This window comes from Pyrgilauda ruficollis, unplaced genomic scaffold (assembly GCF_017590135.1).
Source record: "Pyrgilauda ruficollis isolate IOZ18807 unplaced genomic scaffold, ASM1759013v1 scaffold32, whole genome shotgun sequence".
Lineage (NCBI taxonomy): Eukaryota > Metazoa > Chordata > Aves > Passeriformes > Passeridae > Pyrgilauda > Pyrgilauda ruficollis.
Window position 1 is genome coordinate 3,319,070 of NW_024524600.1, and position 26,651 is coordinate 3,345,720.

Here is a 26,651-nt window from a genome sequence, read left to right on the forward strand (position 1 = left end):
CACAGGACTAATTTAGATTTTATTCTGGTATTTCTCAAATATAAAAAGTCAAAATTCTTACATCAATCTTTAAAGAAAATCCATGCAAGCAGGTCAAAATGTGTACAACTTAATTCCCTTCCCACCCCCCCTTCCTCTCAGTTTTCACTTCACAAACCATGCTGGTAAGTAAACAAAGTGTCTGCCCCTCATTTCTTTTCACAGCACATTGTTAACAGAACAATGCTAGGCTAAGTCAGGGGTGCAGTAAGCACCAAAATAAGATTTTTCACTTGAACAGCCTCTCTGCAATACCTCAGGATTTCTTGTGTTTAAAAGCACATCCATTTTGCTTAATTCTGGCTCCATGAGATTTTAAACTTTAAGGCTCTTTTTCTTTGATACCACCTCAATGTAACTCATGAGAATCTCAAAACCTATCAGCCAGGAAAAGCAGCAGTACAGAGTAGACTCTGACAATTGCAGATGACAACCTGTCTCTTCCCTTTTTCCTCTGGAGAACCAAATTGGATACATTGTACAGAATTTTTGGCATGAGAAAAATCCCAAACTTGCTTTGTTTGAAATAGGTTTGGCTCATCAGACTAGAGATTCATGTAAAAACAAAATGCTTCTAACATTTAAATTGATAGGTAGTAGAAAAAATTGTAGCCTTCCTATTACCATTTTTACAACTCTTTCTGTTGGAGTTTAGTGTCAGATTTCATTAGTACTGAAGCCATACTGCTGTCCCTTCACTGCAGTTGTTCCCTGTAGCAAAACTGAAGTGTCTTCAGTTTACATCTGCAATTCACAAAACATTTCTCTTTGAAAGGGAGTAGAAGTCAAAGCAATAGAACTTCATTCTGAAGGTTGCATAGAGACTGAAGAGATTTGTACAACAAATGCTGTTTTAAAAAAAATCTGTCTGGCACTACTGAACAGCTCAAATGTGTGTGACCAAAAATATTTATAGGCAATCAACTCTGAGTTTGTTAGCAACAGCAGTACTGTACATTTTACATTATTATCAAATACATAATTCAAGAGTTACAAAATAAGATCATGCATTACCACTAAATCTCATACAAGCTTGGATTGATTTCATTCCAAGAATCTGAAAAGGAGACAGAGCATTATTTTTTTAAATGAATAAAAACTGAAACTCTGGGTTCTGTTTTAGCTTTCATGGATTTGATATAATCTTGTTACAAGAAAACCTATACAAGTTTGCTCAATTTAAAGTGTTAAAATAACTACTGAACAAAAAAAGTGAGCATTAAAGTGATCAAAAAAGGGAGCTAAATGATTCATTCTTTTAAAGGCAGCTTTGGAGCCAGAGGTACCCTTCCACACCATGAGTAAGAGTTTAATAAAAACTAGACATTCATTATGCTCAACCCCTCCTTCTCCTGTTTCACCTGGCAGAACAGTTTAAAGTAGTGAGCTGAGCAAATGGTGTCCCAGTGTGGAGCAGGTTCAGTGTAAAACAGGTATTCCCATGTGTGCACTGCTGAAATGGCAATGCTCCTTCCCTGGCCTCCCACCTCATAGCTGAAAGGATGGACAAGCTGTTGGCAATACTTCCACCTTTAGGTGCACCTGAACACTTGTGTGTTCTTTCCAGTTCTGGAAGTGACCTGGACTAGGAGCTAAGAGGGATGGAAAGCAGTGTCCTGCCCACTGTTTCAGAAGTCTTCAGCTTTGTGGCTCATGCCTCTTGTCAGTAGTATTTATGCCTCTTCAAAGAGAGCAGCATTAAGAGATCAGATCATCTATCTCCCTAGCTTCACTGCATTTACATATGGCACAAGATTATTTTTCTAGGAGTAACTTGTGGCAACAACTTTTTTTTTCCCTAAAAAAGTGTAACAGCACAAAAAAATTCATAGCAGCATTTTACACAATTTGTGTTAAAAAAGTAGAAGTTAACCATTTGTGTATTGAGTAACAAAAGGTTTAAATTACATTTATTTTCCATTTTACACTCACTATTTACTAGTTGGACTATTTACAAAGGTTCAAATGTTGTATAAGAGAATGAGCTTTACCCAGAATAAACTTCACACATGAGGTAGTGGTCTACCTCGACCTGTTTTGGCTGGATATAAAGGAGGTACAGTTGGGTTTAAATCCTAGAAAAAATTCAGAAGTAGGATGTTCATGTGGATTAGATTGTGTTCTTGTAGAAGAAACCATGCACACACACACATACAGAGAGAGTAATCCTATGGTAAAAACATTAAGACCAACAGTGGATTTAGTTTTCATCTTGGATGAAAAGCAGGAGAAACAATCAGAACAGGGAGGTTATTAGCTGTACCTCATTTATTCCAACTACATTTTTACCAAGAGGCCAGCTTTTATTTGAAGAAGCTAAAGTAATTGATGTTCAAACAGTAGAACTGAGGGATTTAAGAATTAACTTGAAATGGGGGGTTTCAGCACTCCTTCTAATAGGAAAAAGGAGTATTCTTTCTCTACTGGTGTAGTAGCTATCAACACTCCTGTGCCAAGCACTGGAGGCAGCACTGCTGGCTCCTGCAGGGCAAGGCACCTCAACACGTGCTTGCCAATAGACACCTCTGCAGCCTAAGGGTGCCCCTGGTTAAGTCTTACTTTCCTCCAAACATTTTTAAATTGCAACAGACTGCAGCAACACCACATGAGATGTTTCTAATTGAAGAATGAACTTTTTGGAACCTGAAGTGTAATCACACCATTAACAAAATGTGTATCAAGGTTAAAAGGAAAAAAAAAGGGGGAAGAAAGATCTACAATGCTTTTCACACAAATCTTCTGACAGTTCACCAGCTGACCAAGTGATGAAACTACAGTCTAGTGGATAGTTTTGGTAGCTGCAAGAAAAAGTTCTTGTTCTTGCCCTAGAGTTTTATGTTACATGAAGATTGCATAGGACAAGGCAACCTTTTGGATAACTGAGGCAAGCAGTGCTTAGTGTTGGTATCCTTTGCTCTTGACAGGCTGAATGTGGTTTAGTGCTTTATTGTATCACTCTTATGCACCTCTGCCTTCAACACATCCATTTACCCAAATACCGCCAGCTTAAGGTCTTAGCACTTCATCTGTGGATACCAAGTAAGAGTTTAGCATAAGACTATTTGCTCAAGCTTTAACTACTGACTAGAACTCACAAATTTTAAATAAGCTGAACACCACTGAGATGCATATTTTATTTTAGCAGATATGTAAATTTATAAATTTATATAGTCAAGTTGTTTTTTTTTTTTTTAATGGCCTATTAAGGCATTTTAAAAAAATCCCTATATGGCTTTGGTTTGCTGAAATACTACTTTACATTGTTAAAAGAAAAACATGTTCAAATAAATTTGACATTATGACACATTCACGTATTTCACTTAGAACTGACAGTTATACAGATGCCTACATGTGATCACAGATGTCTCCTGTTGTGATGACACGAATAAAAAGGTAATCCGAATGTTTATCTCACAGTAGAGGGCAACCCAGAAGTCTGTGCAGAAGTGACATATAAGGAGTTATTATCTGGAAGAGGGGGAACCACAGAGTTTCCATTAGTGGGTGAACAGCTCAGTTTCAGTTTTTCCAAGTATTCCGCATGAACAGGCTTGTGACACTGAAGGACCTTGATTGCATCTTCTACTTTAAACCATTCTCTTTTCCTTCCTGAATGAGTACAATCCACAAGAAAGAACAGTTATAAAATGTTAACAGCACTATTGGTTGCTATCTAGTTATTAACTTTTTCTCAGTTCTTTGGAAGTTGAAGTTGTCAGGCAAAAGAGTGAAGGAGAAGACCTTGAAAGAACTGATTAACGCAAGAGATTCACTCAAGCTAATTGAAATGCAATTCATAATAAAGCCTTTCAGATAACCCTTGAAGCAGATACTGGAAAGAAACTTATATGACTCTTTATATGCTCCAAAAGCCACATCAGCTCATTAGAGGAAAGTGTGATGTTATTTAAATGCCTTGATACTGCCATCCTCCATTGTCAGGCCTAGCAGAAAACCAATCTTTAGACTGAACATGCATGCATGAGAATGGCTTGATCTGATTTCAAAAGCCATATTCCATACTCAAAGTCTCCATATGCATCCATATGCGGAGTTACTCAGGTTAGCTGAAAGTTCTAAAAAATAGTATACCTTGTATCAGACATTTTATGTAAATTTCAAGACTTTACTAAGATCAGCTAAAGACCATCTTACTTTTACAAGTTAGTCCTTTAAAATTCAAAGTCTCTGAAAATACATTCAGGCAAGGTCAATGATGGTCTTGTTAAAAATTGAATGAATTCTAGTTTTCATTTGGTTTTACAGCATCACAAGTACTGTTCTTGAACATACAGAAACCACTTATTTAAGATCAAAGACACTTTCAAAAATACCCTAGAGTATCAGACAGTAAAACATTCTACTTTTTATGGAAAAAAACCAATTTGGCAGTATAGTATTTGGCCTTTAAAAGTTACAATATTTGTTCTGTGATAATGTTATAATAATTATTCTAAGAATAAGAGTAACACTATGTTGGAAGCAACCCTAGTTATGTATTAAAGTGTGCAAGAATAGCATCCCATGACTTTTTCAAGAACAGAATTAGCATTCCCCCTGAATTACACAAACTGCTTCAGAAAAATAAAAAGAGTTTGCTCACGACATTTTAAAGTGTAGCACATAAGGACAGAGAATTAATTTACCTATATTAACTGAATCTTCCCAGTCTTCCAGGATTTCCGTCACAGTAAGAACATAAACGTACGTCCTATGCTTCCGATCCTGGTTCTGCTTGAATATTAGAAATACAAGTTTAAATTCTCATCTAAACTTGCAGACTTACCACCACTACAGGATTAGAAATGACTTACCTCTAAAGGACAGTTGCCAACAAGCCTGGCTTTTATTTTCACTAAACAAACATCTGTACTGATGAGACCCAAAATGATGGGAAAACAAAAGTTTTATTTGAAACAGCTGTTCTCTTTAACTAGACTAAAAAAACTGAACCAAATCAAAGACAATAAAAACAATTTTGAGGATTGTGAAATTCTGGCCAAAGTATGTTCTTGGTCATCTAGCTAAATATTAGCAGTTGTCCACTAGTACTGCCCTAGATAAGTACTAATACTTATCTTTTACGTACGTAAATTACCACAGTACTCCACATTTGCTAAAGCTGTTTTCACAATGCATTTCCTAGAGGAAAGGTCATTTAAAAAACACCCAAACACTTTTGCCAAGATGGAACCACTGCATCATGTGGCCATATCATCTACACAGTGCTGGCTGTAAAATTTCACTCTGTGAGTGAAGCAAATGAAATAGCTTATGCTTGCAGTCATGCCAAATGCAAAAACCATTGCCATCTGCTCATTCAGCAGGTTGGCCACGATGGCAGCACTCACCAGCTGTTTCAAAGGCAAGTGTTTTGCACAGGGCAGGTTAAACACAGAGCTGACAGAGCTATCTGCTCAGGGCAAGGCCACTATGCTGCAGCCAGTCCATGTGAGGTTGGCAGAGACATTACTCCCTGCTACTCCAAAGCAGGCCAGTGGCAGTGTTTGAGGTGCTACCCAACCAATGAAACCATCCTTCCCCTTGGAGAAGAGCTGAACTCCTAATAAAACCAGGACCATCTACAATTACAACTATATTAAGAATCAAGAGATGTTATGGCCTAGCTCCCCTAACAAGTGGCTGTATTGTGCAAATAACCCTTCCCACTTCACATTGTTTCACTACAAGCTTAATATACTTTTGGACTGTTGTGTGTTACTAGGAAATAAAAATTCTCCAGGAGTTCTTTGTCAGTAGCACCATTAAGTGAGATACATATATTTATAACACATATCCTTTCTGGCTGTAGTTCTAGAATAAGAGGACTCAGCAGCAGCATTTATTTCCATCTTCTCTTAGTTCCATCCCCCCATCACAAGGTGTGGCCCCCTCAATGGTACTAACAACAGTTTGTGGTGGCCTGTTGAGATATTGAAATAGGGCCTTGATTTAAGTTAGAAGTAACCTAGAAAAGTGACACAACACCAATTTTTCTCTCTTCTGGTCTAGCTGGTGTAAATGGCTTCAGAAGAACATATACCTGAACTATCAAGGAATCATCATGCTTTTCAGTCCATCTTAAGCCAAAAAATATGATATAATCTATCTTGGGTTTTTTGGTCTGAGCTGGGAAATGGAGAATACTTTTGTAGACTGACCAGCAGAGTTAAAATACAGCCAAGTTTTTAATGTGTGGGACCACCCAGTTCAACTCAAACCCAAAACATACCAGAAAAATGTGAGTAGTACTAACTACAAAACTTCAGGAGCTTCTCTAATTGTGTCATGGCTTCCACGCTTCACACACTGGGACACATGACTAAGTAATACTTCACACAGGAAATCCCTGTCAGGAATACACTGCCTGTAAAAGCTGGGTGAAGATTTGTACCTCCTGAGACAAGGGACTTCCACTTAATACAAAGCACAACATAGTAACACTGGATGTATTAGGAGCTGAAGACTATTAAAACCACAGTCTGCTCTTGTCTAGAACCTGAGCAGGACTAAAATAGAGTTCTAGCTAGCATGTGTCCTTGCACTGTTAGTAGCTCAGAGTCTGATGTTTATATCATCAAAGAGATGTTTTGAACTACATAGTTTGCTAAAGGTTTGAAATATCTGTTGTCCAAAGCCTTGGCCTTTTTTTTGGTGAATTAAAGCCATAATGAGACTTCATATCCAGACTCATCAATTTACATGTGTGAAAGTAGACAAATTATTTCAGCAAAATCTAACCAGGGAGGAAAAGTCAAAAGAGTGCCTCAAAAAAGACTGGTGTAATGGTTCAGAAATTCTAACTCTATGAAGGGTTTGGTTTTTAGGGATTTTTTTTCCATATCTTTTTTTTTTTTTCTTTTTTTCCATCTAGATATTGTCCAAGTACTAATTTAATCTTTCCAGCAGAGGTCCAGAATGACCTGAGATTAGCTCAGCTGGTGAGAGCTTGGTGCTGGATAACACCCCGGTGATGGGTTTGATCCCTGTACAAGACATTCACTTTAAAGTTGGACTTGGTGGTCTTTGGGGGTCCCTTCCAACTGAGAATATTCTGTGATTCTGTGAAACTGGTGTAAGTACTTGGAACTCTTCCTATTCAAATCTTCACAGATCATGTAACACCTAAAGTCCTGTCTAATGTAGCAGATCCAGCAACATTGGAAAATTATAGGCAGGCAATACTTATGCATTTAAGTATGATGTTGCAGCTTATCACTGCTTTTAGAACTCAAAGGAAATAGCTCACCTCAAATATCCCAAGCAGTCTGCCTAGCTTTCCCTTTACTCCAGCCTACAAAACAAACAGAAAAAAAGTGTTAGCATTTGGTATTAATTAAAAAAAAAATATAAAGCATCTGTACCATCATCCTACATTAGCATACTCCTCCTTATTAGGGTTATTTAAGTAAAAGTTTTAACTTAAGTTAAAACTAGATAGTGCTGCACTAATTTTGGAGATTCTGGTTTTAGACTCTTTATGAGTATTAAGAGTACAAAAGCTTGTCCTAATGAGTGGATCAAAGAATCCGTAAATCTTTCAAGGTTTCCATCCAGACCAAAATACTGTATTACCACATTTTTAGTGCACTGGATTTTATTAAATAGATAAATCATACCCAATACTGAAATAATCCAGGAAAGTGGAAAGGACAGGAGAATTTCAAGTAGTATTAGAATTAATCTAAAGAAGCAATCATTCAAACTCCAGTGCTATTTTACACAGAAATTTAAGTTTTTAAAATACAATAATAAATTAAACTGTAGGTTATTGCATGGATCTTGCAGCATAATGACTTCATGTGTGTTGTTTTCATATCAAAGTAGCTTTTGTCATGTAATATAAACCCCAAATTTATATCCCCAATTCTCTGCAGTTTTGAACTCTTTTTCTAGCTAGTATGATTACAAAAGGCTTTCAATTCCGAGTTTTACTCCAGTATTTTAAAATAATCCCTGTATCAGTCTATGCTTTGTGATTTTTATCAATTCAGATAAGGTGGTCATTACTTTCTACTAAGACTCTAAAGTTTGCTTTTCCAAAAGTAATACATAATGTCTCTTCCAAGGGACATCGCTTACGATCATCCATTAATTCTAAACAAAACTCAGTCCATATGACTGACACATAAAGACATATGTTGTGTACTGACAGACAATATTTAGATTGTTTTTGTCTTGTTATATAACCAATATTTAAAATAGGGCTTCTTAGTGCTAAGATGACATTTTCTAGTTTTCAGTCTTTGCTTCCAGCCTTAGCCAAAGACAGTTATTGATGTTTTATGGGTTTATATAAAGGACCATATGGATCTTCATTACATTTTAATGAGTAACTCTGACAGGCTTTAGCAATAAGTTCAATCAAAGTCTTACAAGTGTATGTTTTCTGTGACTGTCTTTTTAAAGAAAGCAGACGGCTGGTTTTATTTATTAAGCCATTTTGATGAAGGAAGCCCGATCACAGCCTCTGCAAAATTATCAAGGCATTTTGCTTATCTAGAGCAAGAGCTAGAGCAAAAGCTTAATGCAAAACTATATACACTATTCTGTTTGTCTGCTGTGATGGCCGAGGTACCTGTTAGAGCTCATAAAGCCAAAATACACAACTGGACCTGATAGATAAGTGATTAAGCAGCACATTAATTAGGAAAGTGACAGGCCCTTATTTTGGGCTGAAAGAGTAATCTATGCCACAACAGGCACTAAAGATTGCTTGTGCTTTATACTGGGTAATGAAAAAGCACTTATTCATGAAAAGCAGCATGCTGAAGAAATGGTTTTACTGATCAGTCCTAATTTTGTCAGCATTACAGTGTCACTTCAAGCTAGAGTCTGACAACTAATATTTAACATGTGGCAACTCCACCATGACCAGCTAGGTTTACTGATACTGAATAGCTTTCATAGAGAAGTTTTGTCAACATAGTCACAATGTGAATTTATCAATGCTACTCTAAGTGGAATTTACTTAACACTTTCTCTTTTCTCTCTCCAAGCAAATCAATGGTTTAAACAAATACACTTAGCTGAGTAATTCTGAATGAAACTATTAGAAGCACTCCATTAGATCACGTGTAAAAACTCCCCAAAGCCTGAAGTGAAGCTTTGGTGCAACCAGATGTTGCTACATAAATGTAATTACTATAACTGATATCTAATTACTCTTTACTCAGACATGTTTCCAAAATGTAGCATCATGCCTACAGACAGCAGTGTATTTTGAAAACCTCTGCACTCAAGTGCAAAAAGGTAGTAATTCAAAGGCATGTGATTTTTTCCTGAAAACAATATTCAACTGAAAAACCTTCATAGTTGAAAAAGTACCTTGAATTTGACAGTGATCTTTTAAGTGCTCTTACTAACAGGAATATTTCCTTCAAGTTCTTTTCATAATGTACTTCAAAATGTGTCAAATTTAAGTGCTACAGGACCAAGAAATACTTCAGCTTTATCCGCAGAACATCAAAAGCAGTTCCCCTTTTCCCAATGGTAATCTAATCCAATGCACTGGTTAAATTCTAGACATTTTGCCTCTCATATAACATACTTCTTCCTTTGGCATTTATGTACCCATGGCTGTTAAAATATGGTTCTTCAAGTGATCAGAATCCTATAGGCTTCCATAAGTGTGTAAGGTCATCTAAACTTTGAGAAAAGCCTGAAAAAGCCCAGCTTTCTTCTGACAGACAAGCTGTTGAATTAAGTGCTATACTTCCCCAGAACAATTCTCTAAGGAAGTCAGTACTCTGCAAATAGGACCTCAGATCTGAATCTTATGCATATATTTTAGCATTAGTCTAAATCCAGCCACAAGAGAGAAGATTTTCCACTTCATGCCATAATCAGTGTGGCCCAGAGGTCACTCCTGTTGAGCTGGAGAGGTACTGCAGTCTCAGAGGAGCTCAGGCTTGCCTGTCTCCTGTAGATGGAGCCAGAGTCATGCTGCAGTTCCATTTCTAAGCTAACAGCCTACCAGGGCAGAAAGTTGCTTAAGATCTGAAAGATTTGAGTTATTTTTAACTCTGGTATCTGTAGGACAGTATTGTAGCCATTTTATTGGCTACACTTCTGAACGGATGGTGGCAAGACTACTCCTACCCTCTATAAAAGTTTTTGCATACTTTTATAAAACAAAATGCTTGACTACATCTGCCCTCATCTTTCAGCTGAGAGTCTGCTTTATTTATTTCTGCAGTGTCTAACTAGTTCTACTCTGTAGCACCCAGTCATTTTTCAAATATTAGATGCTCATTGGAGCTAATTCCTCTATTTCCTGTGAGAAGTCTTAGATGATATTACTGCCATTTTCACAGTTGCAGCAAATTAATCTTCAGGATGACCCTCTTCTTCTCAGAAACTATATCCACACAGGGCTGAGGGGAATTGCATATTTTCTCATATACATTTCTCTCAATACATTACTAAGACAAACAAAGCAAAAGTCTTTTTTGCGAGATGGAGCCAGAAAAGGGAGCGGTTCACAGTTCACAGAACATCTCCATTTACAAGGCTGGGCATCACTGGCTGGTCACTCATTTGTGTATTTTTTCTTTGAACAGTGCATTTGCAGACAACTTATTTTAATCTTTCATGCTATGCAATTAAAGACAAAGCTCCAAATTCATTAATGGAGTAGCTCCTCGTTTAGATGAGGTTCAATACCTTTCTGGGATTGCTTTATTCTGTAACTTCATTTTGGTATTCTACTTGCAGGTTTGTAAAAGCTTATTTCATCTAAATAATTAAGGCAACTGACAATTTTCAATAGCCTGTGAAATGTCAGGCAATCTTAAATGAAACACTAAATATTCAGTAGAGGCAAAAATCATTATCACTAACACAAAGAGAATTGAAGAGTTAAAAAACCCCTGGAGTCATGTACACAGGCAGACTATGAAAAAACTGCCATGCATGTACATTTGATTACAGAGATCTTTGAGTTGTAAAACATTCTAAATACACCACTGTTGGTGTTGAAGTGAGGCTATTTAAAGCCAGTGGGCTATCAACACTTCTGCCATTACGGAATGCCATTATAATTCCCACTATGAATTTATCCATTTTAATAACTTCATAGAAATACTGAGTCATTCTTAGTTTGTGCATGACCCAATACTGAAGAAACATTTCAAACCAGCACCACTGTTCTTTGAAGTTTATTCATTCACAAAACTCTTAACAGTTCACTGTACTGTAACCAGCCTGCCAGGTGACATTGACCTTAGTACAAAAATAGAAAGGACATCCACCTTTAGAAAGGTCAGTATGAATTTCCATGGCTCAAACCCCTAAATACCATTCCTTTTTCTTTAAAAATGGCACTTGGCAATCTCATGGAAGTATATAGGACTTATCCAGTAGCTGGCAAATATTTTATTTTAAGGTATGAGGTTCTAAGTCTGATCAGCTATACAAGCTATCATACCCCAGGAATTCTGAGGGAGTAGAACAAGTGGAACCAAATTATTTTTGCTTATGAAAGCCCCTAGTCTGTGAAAACTCTTCATGCATTTGCAAGCACAGCTCAAAGCTGAACATGGCTGGAACTTGATATTGTACTCCAAAACACCATAAAAAGCATAGTCCCTTCAAGATCATCCATTCTTTACCACCAAAGAAAAAAACCCAAACATATAACGACAGTTTAGGCGGCTCAAATTTAACATGGAGATGAGACTTTACTATCCTTCACCTTGGACTATACTCTAATTATGGATCAGCAATTAAAATTACCAGCATTCCTAAGAACACTGAGCAGAGGACTGGGCTTTTTAATCCTACCCATGAACTCGTGACAGTGGGAAGACAAGACTTTCCCTGGAGGTGTTACTACTGCTTGGAAGCCTAAATCTTTGCTGACTCATTGCTAGAATCCAAACTCTTTGCTCCTTTCAAATGGACTGAGTATGTCTTGTGTGGGTCAAAATGAGCTCCTCCAGCAAAACTGAACAGTCTGCAACAAACACCTTTGGTTCAGTGAGGTTTATTCATGCTTGAACCTTGCTGCAGGAAGGCTGCTGAGAGCAGCCAGCAGTGAACCAGTCTGTTCCCCAAGGAAAATGGGAGAAGGGTCACTGAATCACAGTTCACAGGAGGTCTCATTTTCACACTGAATAGCAGGCACTGTTTCGTCTAAGTCACATCTACATCAAGTTCCTAAGCCTCAACATCACAACAGAACCAGTCTTTAGGGTAAGCAAGATAAACCATCAAACAGCATAGCTAATAGAAATAATTATTACAAACACTAATCAGCAACAATATCAGTGTGTTTTGGGAATAGCAAAATGGGATGAGAAAACTGGTTAAGTTTAGTAGAAGTCCTATAGTTCACTCACTTACCAGAATCCATCCAATTTATGAAAAATCTTATACCTTCTATTTAAAAGTACGATATTTTGATTTTTCTTGCAGTTTTATTTGGTTTAGACATGGCTGTTAGATATTAAAGAAACACTTAATATTTTTCACAACTTTCCTAGGAAAAATAAACAGCAAATGAAACCCCAGAATTCTGAATTTAAAATGTAAGTGTTGTAGTATAGGGAAACTGTGTGAATTCATCATGACTTAAAGCTCTGTTCTGCCCAGTCATAGGGGCAGAGATAGGAAGGCAGACTATAACCATAGTGCTTTCTTTATAGATAAGCAGCCATAAATGTATGAATTCTCAACTGCTCAGATAAATCAGCTTCTAATCTGTTTAGTATGAAATGTCCTCCAAGGTCTGTTGATTTCTTGTTCTTATGCAGCTGCACGTTAATGGTTAGTTTACCTTCACTCTGTTCTGAAAGAGCTGCAAGTCAAACATTTTCTTCACAAACACAGAAATGTTGCACTACTATAACATGTCATTTGGCATAAAGTCACAGTTCTACTTCCAGTACTTGTCTGTAAAGTCAGACAGAAATTTAGCTATGAAATGAAAGAAGAAGCTAAGTTGATTAGTTCACCTCACCACACTATATCCAATTCTAACACACAGAACTGCAGTTCTCTGAATTTCATAAACACAAAGGTCTCAGTCAAGTACTGGATAAAGGAGGCAGTTCCCTCTTCCTTCTTGGTTCCCATCTGAAGACAACAGCAGCACAGATCAGCTGGATTTTTTGCTTTGTTTTGTGTTTGTTACCTCTTCATACACCTCTCTCACGGCTGCTCCCCCCGGCTCTTCTTCTGGTTCCATTCCTCCACCTGGTACAATCCACTGATCTGGGTATCGGCTACTGCTCACCAACAGCACCTATAAATAATTGCAAGTGACTGTTAAATACAGCTCACAAGTCAGGAGTCTCACTACTATCTGCTTTTCCAGCAATGCACTTATTCACCTAGCCAGATGGATTACAGACTTCAGAAAGAAAACATGACAGGCAAGCAGGAGTTGAAAAAAGAGGAAAACAGTTAACATCCAATCTGTTTTATAAAACTAAGTCAAGACAATGTCATTGTCATCTCTTTGTACAAATGCTTTCATTGGATGCTTAGACACAATGTGGAAAATACAGAATAACATGAAGGCATACAACAAAAATCTAATAACAGTATTTTCCAGAACTAAGTCTTCAAATCATATAGATGGCGAAGTACGAAAATTAAGACATTTTCATCACAGAGACGTTAAACTAATTCTTCTGGAATGGCATCTTCTGGCTAAAAATAGACCTTTGAAAATATTTCTAATTTTTAGTCAGAAACAAGCTTCTTTTTAGTTACTAGTAATAAACACTAATAGTGTTAGCATGATATGCTTACACTATTGCATAACTGAAATACAGCAAGAGTATTTCATTGGTCCTTGTCCAATTTCGTTTCTTTTAAACATTTATGTAAGAGGAAAAAACACAACACATTGAATTTGATTTCTAAATTTAACATTTTTCCCAATACACTTCAATTTCACTTAATTTGACTCTAACCTGGTTGTGCCATTGATACACACCAATTTTAAACTCCCTGTCTATAGGACCTGCACTTCATAATATTCAGAGCAGAGTAGATGTTAGCTACCTGTCCAACAAACTATGATACCTTGTATTTGGAGTAATTTTGCAGTAGAAGTTTATGAAGATAAGACCTTGATTCAGGACCACTTGAAAATAAGCAGTTTAACTTATATTTGAGACAAGTCCCAGTTACCAAGACATACTCAGTCATCCGTGTAGTAAAAAACTTCCAATTCTAAGCATTACTTACATAAACCCTACCCTGAAGTCAAAGGACAACTGTGGGGAGTAAAAGGGCAGGGTCAGTGCTCAAATCTTGAAAAGCAATTAAAAGACTAGAACAAGAACCTCAAGTCTAAAGGTTATAGTTTTAACTGGTGCCAGACAACTGAAGTGACCGTCCCAGCCCTCACCTTTATGGACTTCAAACTTACCCCCTGTTGGCTTAAACAGGAAAATGACTCTCTGATGACAGTAAAAGGAAGATGATTACCACTTATACTATGTCCCTTTGGCACTCATGGAAATAGGCTGTAGGTTCACCTACAGGAACTGGGAGTGTAATTCAGATGACTGCATACTTTGTGAATGCAGCAATATGTGTGCATACTGAGGTGCACCTGGAAGAGCCTTATCTGACAAATACTGTCTTGTGATGTTTATCTTATGTGCAGTCAAGATTAGTACAGTGGAGAATCCTTTAGGGTAGGACTGATTTCTCCAAAGTTTTTTCCTATGCTAAGGAATACAGCAGAGACATAATTTAGTACAGAAACATTCTTAGCATCTGATCTAAATGTTCATGTTTTCAGTCAACTCAAGCATTTTACTCAGCCACCTAAAAACCTAAGCATATTCAGCAAAAGCAATAAGGTTAGACACAAATGCATCTCAACTTGATTTTTACAGCCAAAGCTTTTGGTTTCCTAGGATCCTTTGACATTAACAAAAGATTCAGAGCGTACACAGCTCTACTAAAAGTAATTTTAGAAAATGTTTTTGAGCACTTAGGTGGAGCACCTATATCACTACAAAGAACCACTTTAAGCAGTGCTTAAAAACAGTTGTAAAAATCAAGTTATGAATTAACTTCTGAGTTCCAGATATACAATTTTCTGCTGATGAAACTAGCACTGAATCCAGTCATGTGAAAGCTAGCAACAATAATAAACAAAAGGATGATTATCATTAAATCATTTCCAGCTTGGTAGAACAATTTAAAATCAGCATTCATTGCTTAGTTAAGGCTAAACATAAAACTCTTAATTACTACTATGGGATAAATCAGGTTGCTCAATCTGGCAGTGTAGTGTAAAGCCAGGATTTTTTAATGCCTTTATATATAGTAGTTGACTACTGCTAATCTGATCAATAAGACTATTAAACTGGGCTTGTACATATATTAGCTTTAAATTACCCTTTTAAAAAGCAGAAACAAATATATCTAGCAAGTAATCAACAATAAAATACATAAACCCTCGTAGATAGGCTTTAAAGCTACATATATAATAAACTCCCAAGTGTTACAGTCTGGGAATTCATTTTAGCAACGATCCAAACCTCTGAGCCTGGAACTGCAGCATTTTCTCAAACATCTTTCCCTCTATGCTTTATTCTCCTATGATCCCACTGCTTTTGCAGTCTGAATCCAAGGGATCACACTAAGGTATATCCCTGAGATCCTCAGATGCACAATTTTTTTTTCCCATTAACACATGAAGCCACTAGGGCATGAGGCATCCATCCTCAGGTAATGCTATCAAAAACGTACTTGGTGTTAATCAGATTCCACAAACAACAAGACCTGATAGCTAGCAGTTGCAGGATTGTGTGGTAAGGCTGAAAAGCATTCCACAGAGTTTTTCAGTATAGCATCAAGCAGTCTTCCATGTTTTTGTTGTTTTCTGTATGTTGTTTTTCATTCCATGTAGTTGTGAGGTATTTCCATCTGTATAAGTGGCCAGAAGATACATCCCCCAGTACAAAATAACAAGGCTGTAAATAAAAACATGACTTAACTATGAAGACACCAAAAAGCTGTGATTGGTTGACACTGCACTCACATGCCAGCAGCAAAAATGCAGCAATTCACCTTCCCTTAATAGAAGATAATCAAACTAGGAGAAATACGATCTAGGCTGCCTGGACAATCCAGTCTTTTCTCAGGAGGGTCATGGTCAAGCAGATTACAATAGTCCACTGGAAAAGAAAAGACTGCAGAATCCCACACACCTGTATTTTTTCTGATTTATGCACAGTAAATTTTACATCAAAACTCCACTAGGCTCAGAAGAAAAAAAGGCAAAAGTTCTTCCTATGCAAAGAAATCTCTGTCCTGTATCCCCAGATGTAGAAAAAGGACTAAGATTTGAGTTGCATTACTTGCTAGTGATCACTGCCTTTCCCATGTCTCTGACTAAGACCTACTGTTGATAACTCTTGTTCAAGAAAGGTACAGAGTATTGCAGTGCAATCTGCTTGTCTAGTTATACAGCTGAGCTTATCTTACTCCAAAGACTAAGGTAAAGATACTGTAATGCTGCCAGGTGAAGAAGCAAAGCTGCAAAGTTCAGCTAAGAGGAAACAAAGGAAAAAGTCTTCCATTAAGTGTTACCAGCCAAGTTTCACCTCACTTCCAAGTCCAGGAATAGACATGACCTTTGAGTGTAGTGCGGAGGAGAAACTGCTAGCCAGCATGCTTGTAATAAGCACCTATCAATACACATAACCATAATATGGTTAACCAAAAAGGTTATTACAGGGCAGGTGGCATCATGGGACTTGGTCACTATAAATGCAAAGCTTGCAGACAAACAACTGAAAATTCCTAAAGATGCTGAAGTTTTGGCCTTTTTAGCATTCTCAAGTCAAAACCACTCATGAAACAGTTAGTAGCCCTGTATTCCAGAAGACCAAAATGGCAACAGCTCAGAGTAATACAAATTATAACCACAAGCTATTCATCTTGATACTTTTTTCATATTAAGCACTAGAGAGGTAGAAAATGGTTTAAGTTTATATTATTGCTTTCTATCTTTCTTAACTAAAGGACATTATACCTCAGCAAAATAATTGTATTAAAAATCAATTTACATTAAAAAAAGCAAAGATCAAGTTTAAATTAGCTAGAGCAAACCCCCTCAGCTGTTTTTTTTAAATTTCAAAACAAAGCGATCCCTAACTTGAAATTGAAAACATATCATTCCAATTTTACAATAATTATTTGTCATCAGATGTCTTTAAGGTCTCTATTCCCTGCCTAGTCCCATCTACTCCTGTCTTTTCCACTGCACACCCCATCTTCATGGCTCCCACTACTCCAGTATCTGTCCAACTTGATATTTGAATTACCTGATGGAGATAGCCAAGTCTGCCCTTCTTTATAGCAAAGCTGGTAGTTAAAAGGAGCAATGTCCAAGAGAAAAGGAATCAACCCCTCACTCCCAAAAGACTGCTGAACATTTGTGACTCAGCTGCAAAGGACATCACACTGCCCAGGTGTACTGCTCAGAAGACAGGTGTGTGGAAGACAAAGGATTCAGCTCCCAAACTTTACAAAGGTGAGTATACACAAATCATTTCAGAAGATTTAAACTGGTCAGAGTATAGAAAAGATCATTAAGGCATTAAAAGGTACCTCTCAGGTACAAAACAGTGTCAAGTGCTGTTAGATGTACTGCATATTTTCATAGGCATCAGAAACATCAAGAGGATAAAACATCCAAGCCTTCTTTGACAACAAAGACAGGATCCACTCTGATGGAGGTTAATATAATTTAACACACTCAGTATGGAAACTCAGCCTACATGGTTGGTCTGCTAAGGTTACAAGCACCTGAAAGAGCCAGAAAGATGGTTTAATCCTAATACAGCCAAAAGGGCAAGTCAAGCCCTATGATTTTTTTAAAACCACCTATAAGCTGATGCTCAGGGAAGAATACAAACAGTAAGCACTTTATTATTCCCTAACATTTTCAACTTCAAATTGTTTTCATTTAAAAAAAGCACTTAAAAGCACTAGGGAACAACTTTGAATGCTGCAACACAGGAATACTATCGAGAAGCAAGGAAAAGCATCTCTTACAAACACTGGATCGTATTTGCAGAATTAACTGTATAAATTTTTAGGCAAAAGCACAATCTCAGAGAGCATATGTCAACCTGCTACTGCAGTTAAGAGACTTCCTTTATCTAACACTTTTTTCCTATTTTATCACTGCCTCATTTTAGTAGTTCTGAAACAGTTTTGCAGTTCCCCTATAGGTTAATATGGTATCCTAGTCCTAGAATGCAATTGCCCTTTGGCAATGAGGTTGGAAAATGCAGCTTTAAACCTTGCCATAGCAATGCTACACAGGCAGCATTTAGTAAGGAACATTTGCCTTCCTGAAAAGATTCTCAGGAGAGTGACTGCTTATAGTCCTCATTGGTTACTGCAATAATTTTCAAAATGACTTTATTTTTTAAACATGGAGAAATAGCATGCACAAAGTTATTGTAAAGTAATAACAAAACTGTAGGATCAGACTGGACAGCATTATAAGAGCTAATTCAAGTCAAGACTACAACACCTTTACTTTCCCCCCAACACTGGGATAATGAGTTTAGGAAGCTGATCTGGATGAAAAATAGATTCCCCATGAAAGCTTTGTCCAGCCTGCATACACAACAGCCATCAGGACACAGCTATTCAAGGGGCAGGGCTGCACAAGCTGGGGCAGAAAGGCACCACTGCAACCTCCCAATTCCAAGTAAGCCTGTACCAATTCAAGAGCCTCTAGTAAAGTACTTTAAGGACCACAGACTGAAAAGCAGTCCCCAGCTATGACAGAGGCTATAAAAGATGATTTAGCCTCACTGAACAGGAGCTAGAACAACAGCAGAGGAATAGCTAACTAGCAGCACATTAATTCTAATGCTCATTAATTTGAGCACAAATCTTGAATACATCTCAGAAAACTAGGTTCTGTCTACACAATATATTATGTCTGAAATATCCTCCCAACTTTACTTGAATATCACTTTTCAAAGCAGCAACACAGCACGCAGATATCAGTCAGTGCTACTTTTCCCCCATTCTGAAGATGAATAGTAAATAAATATGGGCATAATTATATAATACTCCAGAATTAGATCTGGAAACTATTTTTCCTTTGAGACCTTCTAACTTTAAGGCTATATGGCAATAAGGTGAGACATGCCAGCTTTTTTTCAGAAGAAGTTTTGCTTTTGACTTGCAATTACAGCTGTAATATTTTATAAATTTTATTTCATATTAAATTCAAGTATTTGGCTAACATGTTATTGTGACACAGAATTTTAGTGTCTTCCTCTGGCTATTTAATATACTTCATTATGTTCTTTGGCTGAAGTGTTCATATCAGGAATAGAACAGCACTGTACTACTGTGGCATGCCAGTCAGAACACATTTCCTCACAAAAAGTGACTCAAGTCACCTGTAGCATTCCAACTCCCCCTAAGCTTTAGCATGCTTTGGAAAAACAATGTGACAGGTCTCACAGTGTGATGAAGGGTGCAGATCTTGCACCCAGACATATGACAAAAGGAGATCCTGAAAAAAAACAAACCTGCAAATAAACAAGAAACACCCCACAAGTGCCTATAAAAAAATTTTACTTTTTACTGAGCATGAGTTTTACTTCTCACACTGGGCCAGTTCCCCAATCCACCATACATAACAACCTTCCTCCCTCATGCTTGCTAATGCAGACCAGGGGAGAAACCACAATTTCAGGTAGCAGGGGAAGAGCTAAATTAATATTGCTGCCCATTTCTTTTTAACTTGAAACCACGTCCTAATCTTGAGCAGGAGAACTGGGCTTTACTGGTTACTCAGCAACATAATCTGTTTGACTAAGGGATCAGCTTCCAAGAGCTTGTCAGAAACAAGAGCTCCAAGTCTTTGAGAGGTGTTCAGCTGCAGGTAAAGATTTAACAAGGTTATTTCTTGACAAGTACCAGTTACCTTTTAGCCTTTTCTATCTTTGAGATACATCTTTGAAGACCAAAATTTGTTATAAAGTATTTACATTTGTAGCGCTGGTTTCACCGAAGTGCTTAAGCACTAAGTCAAAAAGCCACCGAATTAAAGTAAACTTTTGAGAGTTCTACAAACAAGACTGGAAAAAATACAAATCAACCTATGGTCTGTGAACTCACGTATCTACAGAAGATGTTTTAAAAAACATGCCTACAAACTCTAGCTAGAGATAAGAATGCATACAGGTGGTGTATACAGGCATATATATATATATATATCTAGCTGTGATATTCATGTATTTGTGAAGAAGTCTGCCACTATGCTATTTCACAGTAACTTGGAAGTTTGAGCCTCACTGAGTTAACTGAAGCAATTCAAACAGAAACTTTGCCACCAGTTTAAATCCTAAGTAAACTTAGGATGGTGCAAGTAAGCTAAAAGGATATTTTTTTCAAGTATCTTAACATAAATATAACTAGCTCAAAAAGCATCTTAAAAACAGGGCAAAAAGTGCTTTGTTACAGGACATCCTAGCCTGATGTTATACAAGTATAGACATATTTCCTTCTCTCCTCAGCCCAGCCCTCTTTGAGCAACTATCAACCCCATTAAACAGATCCATATGGCATAGACAAGTAATACCATAGGTATAGGAAAAAAAAAATTCGATGTTTCAAAATTAAAAAAAAAGCAACTCATTATTAACTAATGCCAGTATCTGAAGACTTATGAGTGAAGACTGAAGATTTCTGCCATGGTGGACAGTTGAATTCCCACAGCCTCACTAAACCTGCAGGCTTCCACTGCTGGCAAGCAGTTGGAATTTGTGAAAAAATATTCCAGCACGAAAACAAGGTGCATATGCCATGCCTGCAGAAAGCTGCTTTTCTGTGGACATAATAAACACCAGTGTCTTGCATCCAGAGTTGGTTATCTGACATAAATCACAGCAACCTAACATTCAATTTTTCTTAACATTAACACAAGCTTTAACCCCATATGAACCTGCAGGAATACGCTACAAGCAAACACTGCCTCTGTAGACACATCATAAAGAACCATTTTGAAAGCTGTTTATAAGTCTTGATTTTTCAAGCTATACCCTTTTCCACAGCACACAGATCATAAATTCACAGAATGCTTAGGGGTGGAAGGGATCTTTAATCATCTGGTGGTTCCAGCCCCCCGACACAGGCAGGAACAGCTTCCACTAGACCAGATTGTTCTGGCTGATAATGTCCAGGTGTCAAGAAAATGCTGAGGAAAAGCTAAGGCAGCAATCATCCTATGTTAATTACTCTTCCTGTCCATAGTAGGGCAGGGACCTGAAACAGAGAAGATAAAAGCCACAGTGTGCTTGAAGCCCACAGTGAAATGTGTGTTCTCTGGCATTTAAAATATGTCTGTATTCCAACAGACCATCATAATGCAAGGCAGGTAACCCACACCACTATGGAGACCATGCCAGCCTTAAATAAGGAGCTATGGCCATACCCCAAGTTATTTGAAAGCACAAATTATTTGTGTTTACACCTGAGAGCTCTACACTAAAGGATAAAGAAACCAAGTGAAAAATTCCATCTCAAGTATGGAGTATTTTTCATGACTCTGCAAGTTTATTTACAATAATTCCTTGAACACTCCATTTTGCCAGGGTAGCCAGGTGATATTTCTGGGCCCTGGTTTATGGATCAGATTGCATAACAAAAGGTCTTCCTGGCTTTCAGACCATTTGAATCAATGCACATAAAAATAACATTTTGCTTTTTTCTTTAATAAAACCATTGCTAATATAAAGCAACATCTGTACAAAACTAAGGAACACTATTTAAAAAAATGATTAAACTATGACCACCATAACAAGATATAAGAAACCCATGCTTAATCTATCTTGACATTCTACAAGCAAATAAATAAAGTTGTTAAATCAGACCAGAAAGGAGCTATAACACTAGGAGCTTATAATTTTTAACTCAAGAACAAGATAAATAGCTGACATGCAAGTGTATGCCCTGCTACAGAGGGGAAAAAAAAATCTACATTTCCTGTAGGTGTGTAACAATACATTTTTCCTCACTACTGTCTTAATATTAAAAAAAAAAAAAACCACTCCCATCTGTTTCCATCTCCCTGTCTCAATATTAAAAAAAAAAAAAAAACACTCCCATCTGTTTCCATCTCATGTACAAGGCTGAACAACAAATGCAAAATTAAAAATTGAAAAGTTTGAAACTTTTTTTTGCATATGAAACTATTTTAGGTCTGCCACTAGCAACTGCTGACTGAACACTAAACTAGGGCTTTCAGTACCATATTTGATTACATAAAGCACTGTTACAGATGCCAAAGTAATTAGAATGCACTCAAAGTTTATATTCAAGATACTTAAAAATAACTACTCATTTATTTGTGTAAGATGTAGTTGATAGAAAAAAATTAAATTAGGTTTAAAAATTATTCAGTTACTCAAATTGCTACAAAAATTATGTTTATTACTATTTTCTCCTGCTGCTTTAAAGGCCTGCCCTGTTCAATGCATTGAAAAGTAAGAATCTTCTTGCATACCTTCACAGACCCTAAGACAGGAGGATTTTTATCTAAAGTTACTGTTTGCAGAACACCGACTGCATGAACAACCCCAGCCTGTGGAAGCCAAGAGGGCTCTCCTGCAGGCTTATTCTAAAGCTGCCATCTACTCCTAGCTGCTCAAGAGGAACTTTCATTTCCTCCTAGCCAAATGTGGCAGCCCATCCCTGCCTGCTGAATGCCATCAGCTTTCTGCACACACCTACCAGCTTCTTGTTTGCTCAAAGCAAAAAGCTGCACCCCTCCACGCACTGCATGCCCACACAGCCTTGTTTCATTTTTTAAATGGAATTTCTCCTGCTTCATTTCCAGGATGGTTTTTCTTTCAAAGGCCAGACAGTCCCTGCAATTACTGTTTTATTTCCTTACAGGACAAAAGGAACCAGCACTTCAGCTCATATCCAGCCGTCTTGCTCTCTCTTCAACCCAAATGACAGCAGTAAGACCAAAACAGGCAACACTTTAATGACAGTATCTAAGAGACAACCTCCTTTAACACCCAAAAGCTACTGAACGCTTTACTTGGCTATTTGGGTTTCCTCCTCTTTAAAGGATTTTTCTTTCTAAATCATACATTATGACAGCATGAAGGAAACAAAATCTAAACCAAAATGGGCTGTATAGCACTAAATTGTACTGTGTGGAGGCACTTGAAGATGAAGAAACACGGATTTTCAGAGCGGTGCAGCTGAACAACCAGCAGGCATCTGGGGTACAGGTTTTCAGGTGCAGTATCAGCTCTCAAAGCAGCAGCTTTGGACAGGTTGCAGGGCTGCAGGGAAGCCCAGTTTGCAGCCTGTAACACTCAGGAGAACTGACTCAACAATTTTAAGCCTGGCAGCAGGAGTGGCAAGCCCAGCAGTAAGTCTAACTGGACAGGGTGCTGGAGCTGGGCAGTAGGAGTTTGGTGTCTGCATTTCAAACTGCATGCAGGAACCACCAGGCTGAATTTCACCTCAGCAGTATTCTACAGCACACTTATGTTTCAGTTGAGAAATAAAGAAGCAAACTAACTCAATGTAAACAGTTGTGTAATAATAATAATAATAACAAAATAAACAGATGTATAATGAAGTGTAAGGGATGGGTTTGACCAGTCTTTTTCCATCGGTATGTTACTTTACTGTGTATAAAACTCAGCTGTAACATCAACGAGGCTGCACGGGCAGCAAAAGAAGTGGATTGGATCCACTTCTTTTGGAAATGGATTGGATGAAAAATCGACTAGGAAGCCATAACAAGCAGATTTTGCTAAATGAAAGTAAAGATATTAAATATTTTAGTGACTTGCCCAATTTTTGCCAAAGGGCACAAAAAGCTGTTACTGAACATGTCTAAGTCTTTAGTCAAGAGGCAGCATCCAGAAGTCATGATATCAACAGGGGACATCACATGAAGTCACAGAAGAAGGACCACCTTCAGGTAAGAACAGTGCTGTGAATTTCTGGTACAAGTTTAGAGTTCATGAGGTGGCAACAAGTAAGAGACTTAGATATCACCAGAAAACACAAGATGACTACACAACAGCTTTACAGTCATGGTAGACATGGGTCCTATCACAACATTTTTACTGGTATAGCTAGAGAAGTGTCAGTAACTTTTTACACAGCACAGCATGATCCTATCTACAGCACCCACAAGTGTCACCCACATTAAAAAATACATTTGCCAAATGGAAGGAGATGTAAGAGCTACCATGATGACCAAAAGAGAAAATAGTTTTCAAGAGAAGATGATTTAAGACTTAAAGTTCATAAAAAATGCTAAGAAAGGAATGACTCTTCCCTACAAATATATCAGAAAACTAAGTGCAAGAAAGGAGAAAAAAAGCTTAAGCTCAGCTGTAATTGGCTAGGGACAAGCCTTTTGGACAGTCAGAATGGAAGTAGAAAGAAAGATTAATTCTAAGATTTGTATCACAAGATTGCTGTAGGTACTCATTCCTCCAGATAGAACCTAATCAGATGAAAAATAGACCAAATCTAGTCTTGCACACAGTATCTCCATTAAAAAAAAAAAAAAAAAGTTGAGATTTGGATTTCTTGCTTTTAAGACTCCTAAGAAGAAATGCATTGCTAAAAGTTGTTTTCAGTTGTTGGTTCTATTTTCTCAACTCCAATGTCAAGCAACTCTTTGCTTATCCTGTAAGTCAAAATAACTATGAAAACTATTCTATCCTGTAGTTCCCCTCCACCCCCACCTCCCAACAACTTCTGCAGGAGTCTCCTGTTCCCTTCTTCTCCACCCACTGAGGTACCACCCTTGTGTTTCTTTCCTCCAGAAGTTACCCCACACTTAAACACCCTGGAGATGTAGCTTGGCTGAAAATTGATGGTGCATTCTCTAGAGACTTAGAAAAGAAACACTGAAGACATTTACATGGAATGGACCAACACAGAAACTACCTGGACAACAGTGTTCAAGAAGACAGAAGCAAGCCTCAAACACCCAATTTGGGGAACATGGCTGGTGACTAAAGTTAGTCAAGCATCAAACTTCTAAGGAATAGATTCTGTACTGATACAGAGGAAGCTGGCACTTGGGATACAGCTCCTAAGCAAGTTCAAGCTATTGGCACTGCTTTCCTGGAAATAACTTGTCAGAAAGCAATTTTAACTGTTTCCACACATATAAGCTATGTCCTAAATCTGATCTGATGTTCTCCCATTCACTTCATCCTCAAGTATGTCTACCTGCACTGATGCCAAGGCCCGGCCTCATGCCACCAATACAAGTACTCCATCCAGAATACACAAGGAACTGCAGTGCAATAATGGTTAGTATGGGTATTATATATTGTGTATTTCTGACACAGCCCAGCAAAGCTGCTGCTATCATCCTTAGCCTCAAAGGATTTTATTATACACAAACAATAGTCTGAAGCAGCCAGTGATCTCATTGGATGCAAGACTGAAAGAAAATGACAAGAAGTTGTATCAGGAAATGAAGAATGAACAGAAATCACGGACAAAGGTGACCCTAACCATGAATTTCCAGCTACAATTGGTGCAAAAAGCTGTAACAGCAGCTCAGGTGTTCCAACTCCAAATAAGTCTGAGCTGGAGTAGCATCCAAAAATTAATATTAAAGTCTCATAAATGGTGATGTATGTTGGAGTGTCAGAGACTAAAGAAAAGCTGTAACCCATAACAAGACCTTGCAAGATTCCTGCTGGGTGCCTTTCTCCCTCATACTAATAAAAACTCATCAGCATGCTCCCAAGGTTGTATTTATATCACAAAGGAAATAATTTTTTTGCTTAAACCCAAGTGCCTGCATTTTGAGATCAGGCCTCTTCCCACTGCAATATATTGACTTAGTAGATGCTTAAGGAAGACATTCGTTGTACTGACAGCTCGGGAAGGACACCAGCATCTTCCAGCATATAGATACAGGCAGGAAAAACCCCAAAACCTTTATAGTTATTTCATGGCTACTAGACAAGAAAATGAAAACAGAAATCGCAAAAGGGTACGCTTCCAGCCCGAGACATCTGAAAAGGCATTGTGCAATGAAACCATCAGCCGAGTTCCCAGATAACGGGCAGTGCCATTGACCTTGGCTCGGAACACGGGACAACTTTGTTGCCACCTCCCGACTCTGCTGCAACACGAAATTCCGGGGGAGCGCTACCCGCTACAACCAGAGCCGCAGCAACAACTCTCCCGCTCCCGAGCTCGTTCACAAAATACTTCTAAGCCCCTTTTTACTCTTTCAGTGGGAAAACCAGGTGTTCCAAGCACAGGCTTTCTTATCGCACCCAAGCGGGGCAGGAGGTTCGCCTTCAGGATGACACACCAGCCCTGCCCTCCACGCGCCATTATACATTAACCGGTTTTCCGCGTGTCACGGGTACACAGAAGATAACCCTGGCGTTCCAGCCGGTGTCCCGGCCCATCCCGCCCCGCCCGGAGAGCTCGGTCTCCCCCTCCCTGCTCTCCCCGTCCCCGCCGAGGGGCGCCGGGGCCGCGCACAAAGGCGGCGCCGCGCACGTGGGCGCGCACCCCGCCGCCCCAAGATGGTGGGCGAGAGGCGCGCCCGCCCCGCCCCCGGCCCCGCCCGGACCGGCACAGCC

At 38.2% G+C, this 26,651-nt stretch overlaps 1 protein-coding gene across 2 annotated transcripts in view; it reads right to left on the bottom strand.

Annotated features, from left to right (window-relative positions):
• Window positions 1–26,651, bottom strand: part of NUDT4 (nudix hydrolase 4) — a 27,353-nt gene continuing 702 nt past the window's right edge. The window contains exons 2-5 of one of the 2 annotated variants that reach the window (XM_041474239.1): window positions 13,175–13,285; window positions 7,289–7,333; window positions 4,686–4,773; window positions 1–3,648 (exon numbers count right to left, since the gene is read on the bottom strand). In XM_041474239.1, coding sequence (XP_041330173.1) covers window positions 3,446–3,648; window positions 4,686–4,773; window positions 7,289–7,333; window positions 13,175–13,285 — 447 coding nt within the window. In that variant the 3' untranslated portion in view covers window positions 1–3,445. The remainder of the gene's footprint in view (window positions 3,649–4,685; window positions 4,774–7,288; window positions 7,334–13,174; window positions 13,286–26,651) is intronic. The other variant, XM_041474240.1, reaches the window with a different exon arrangement.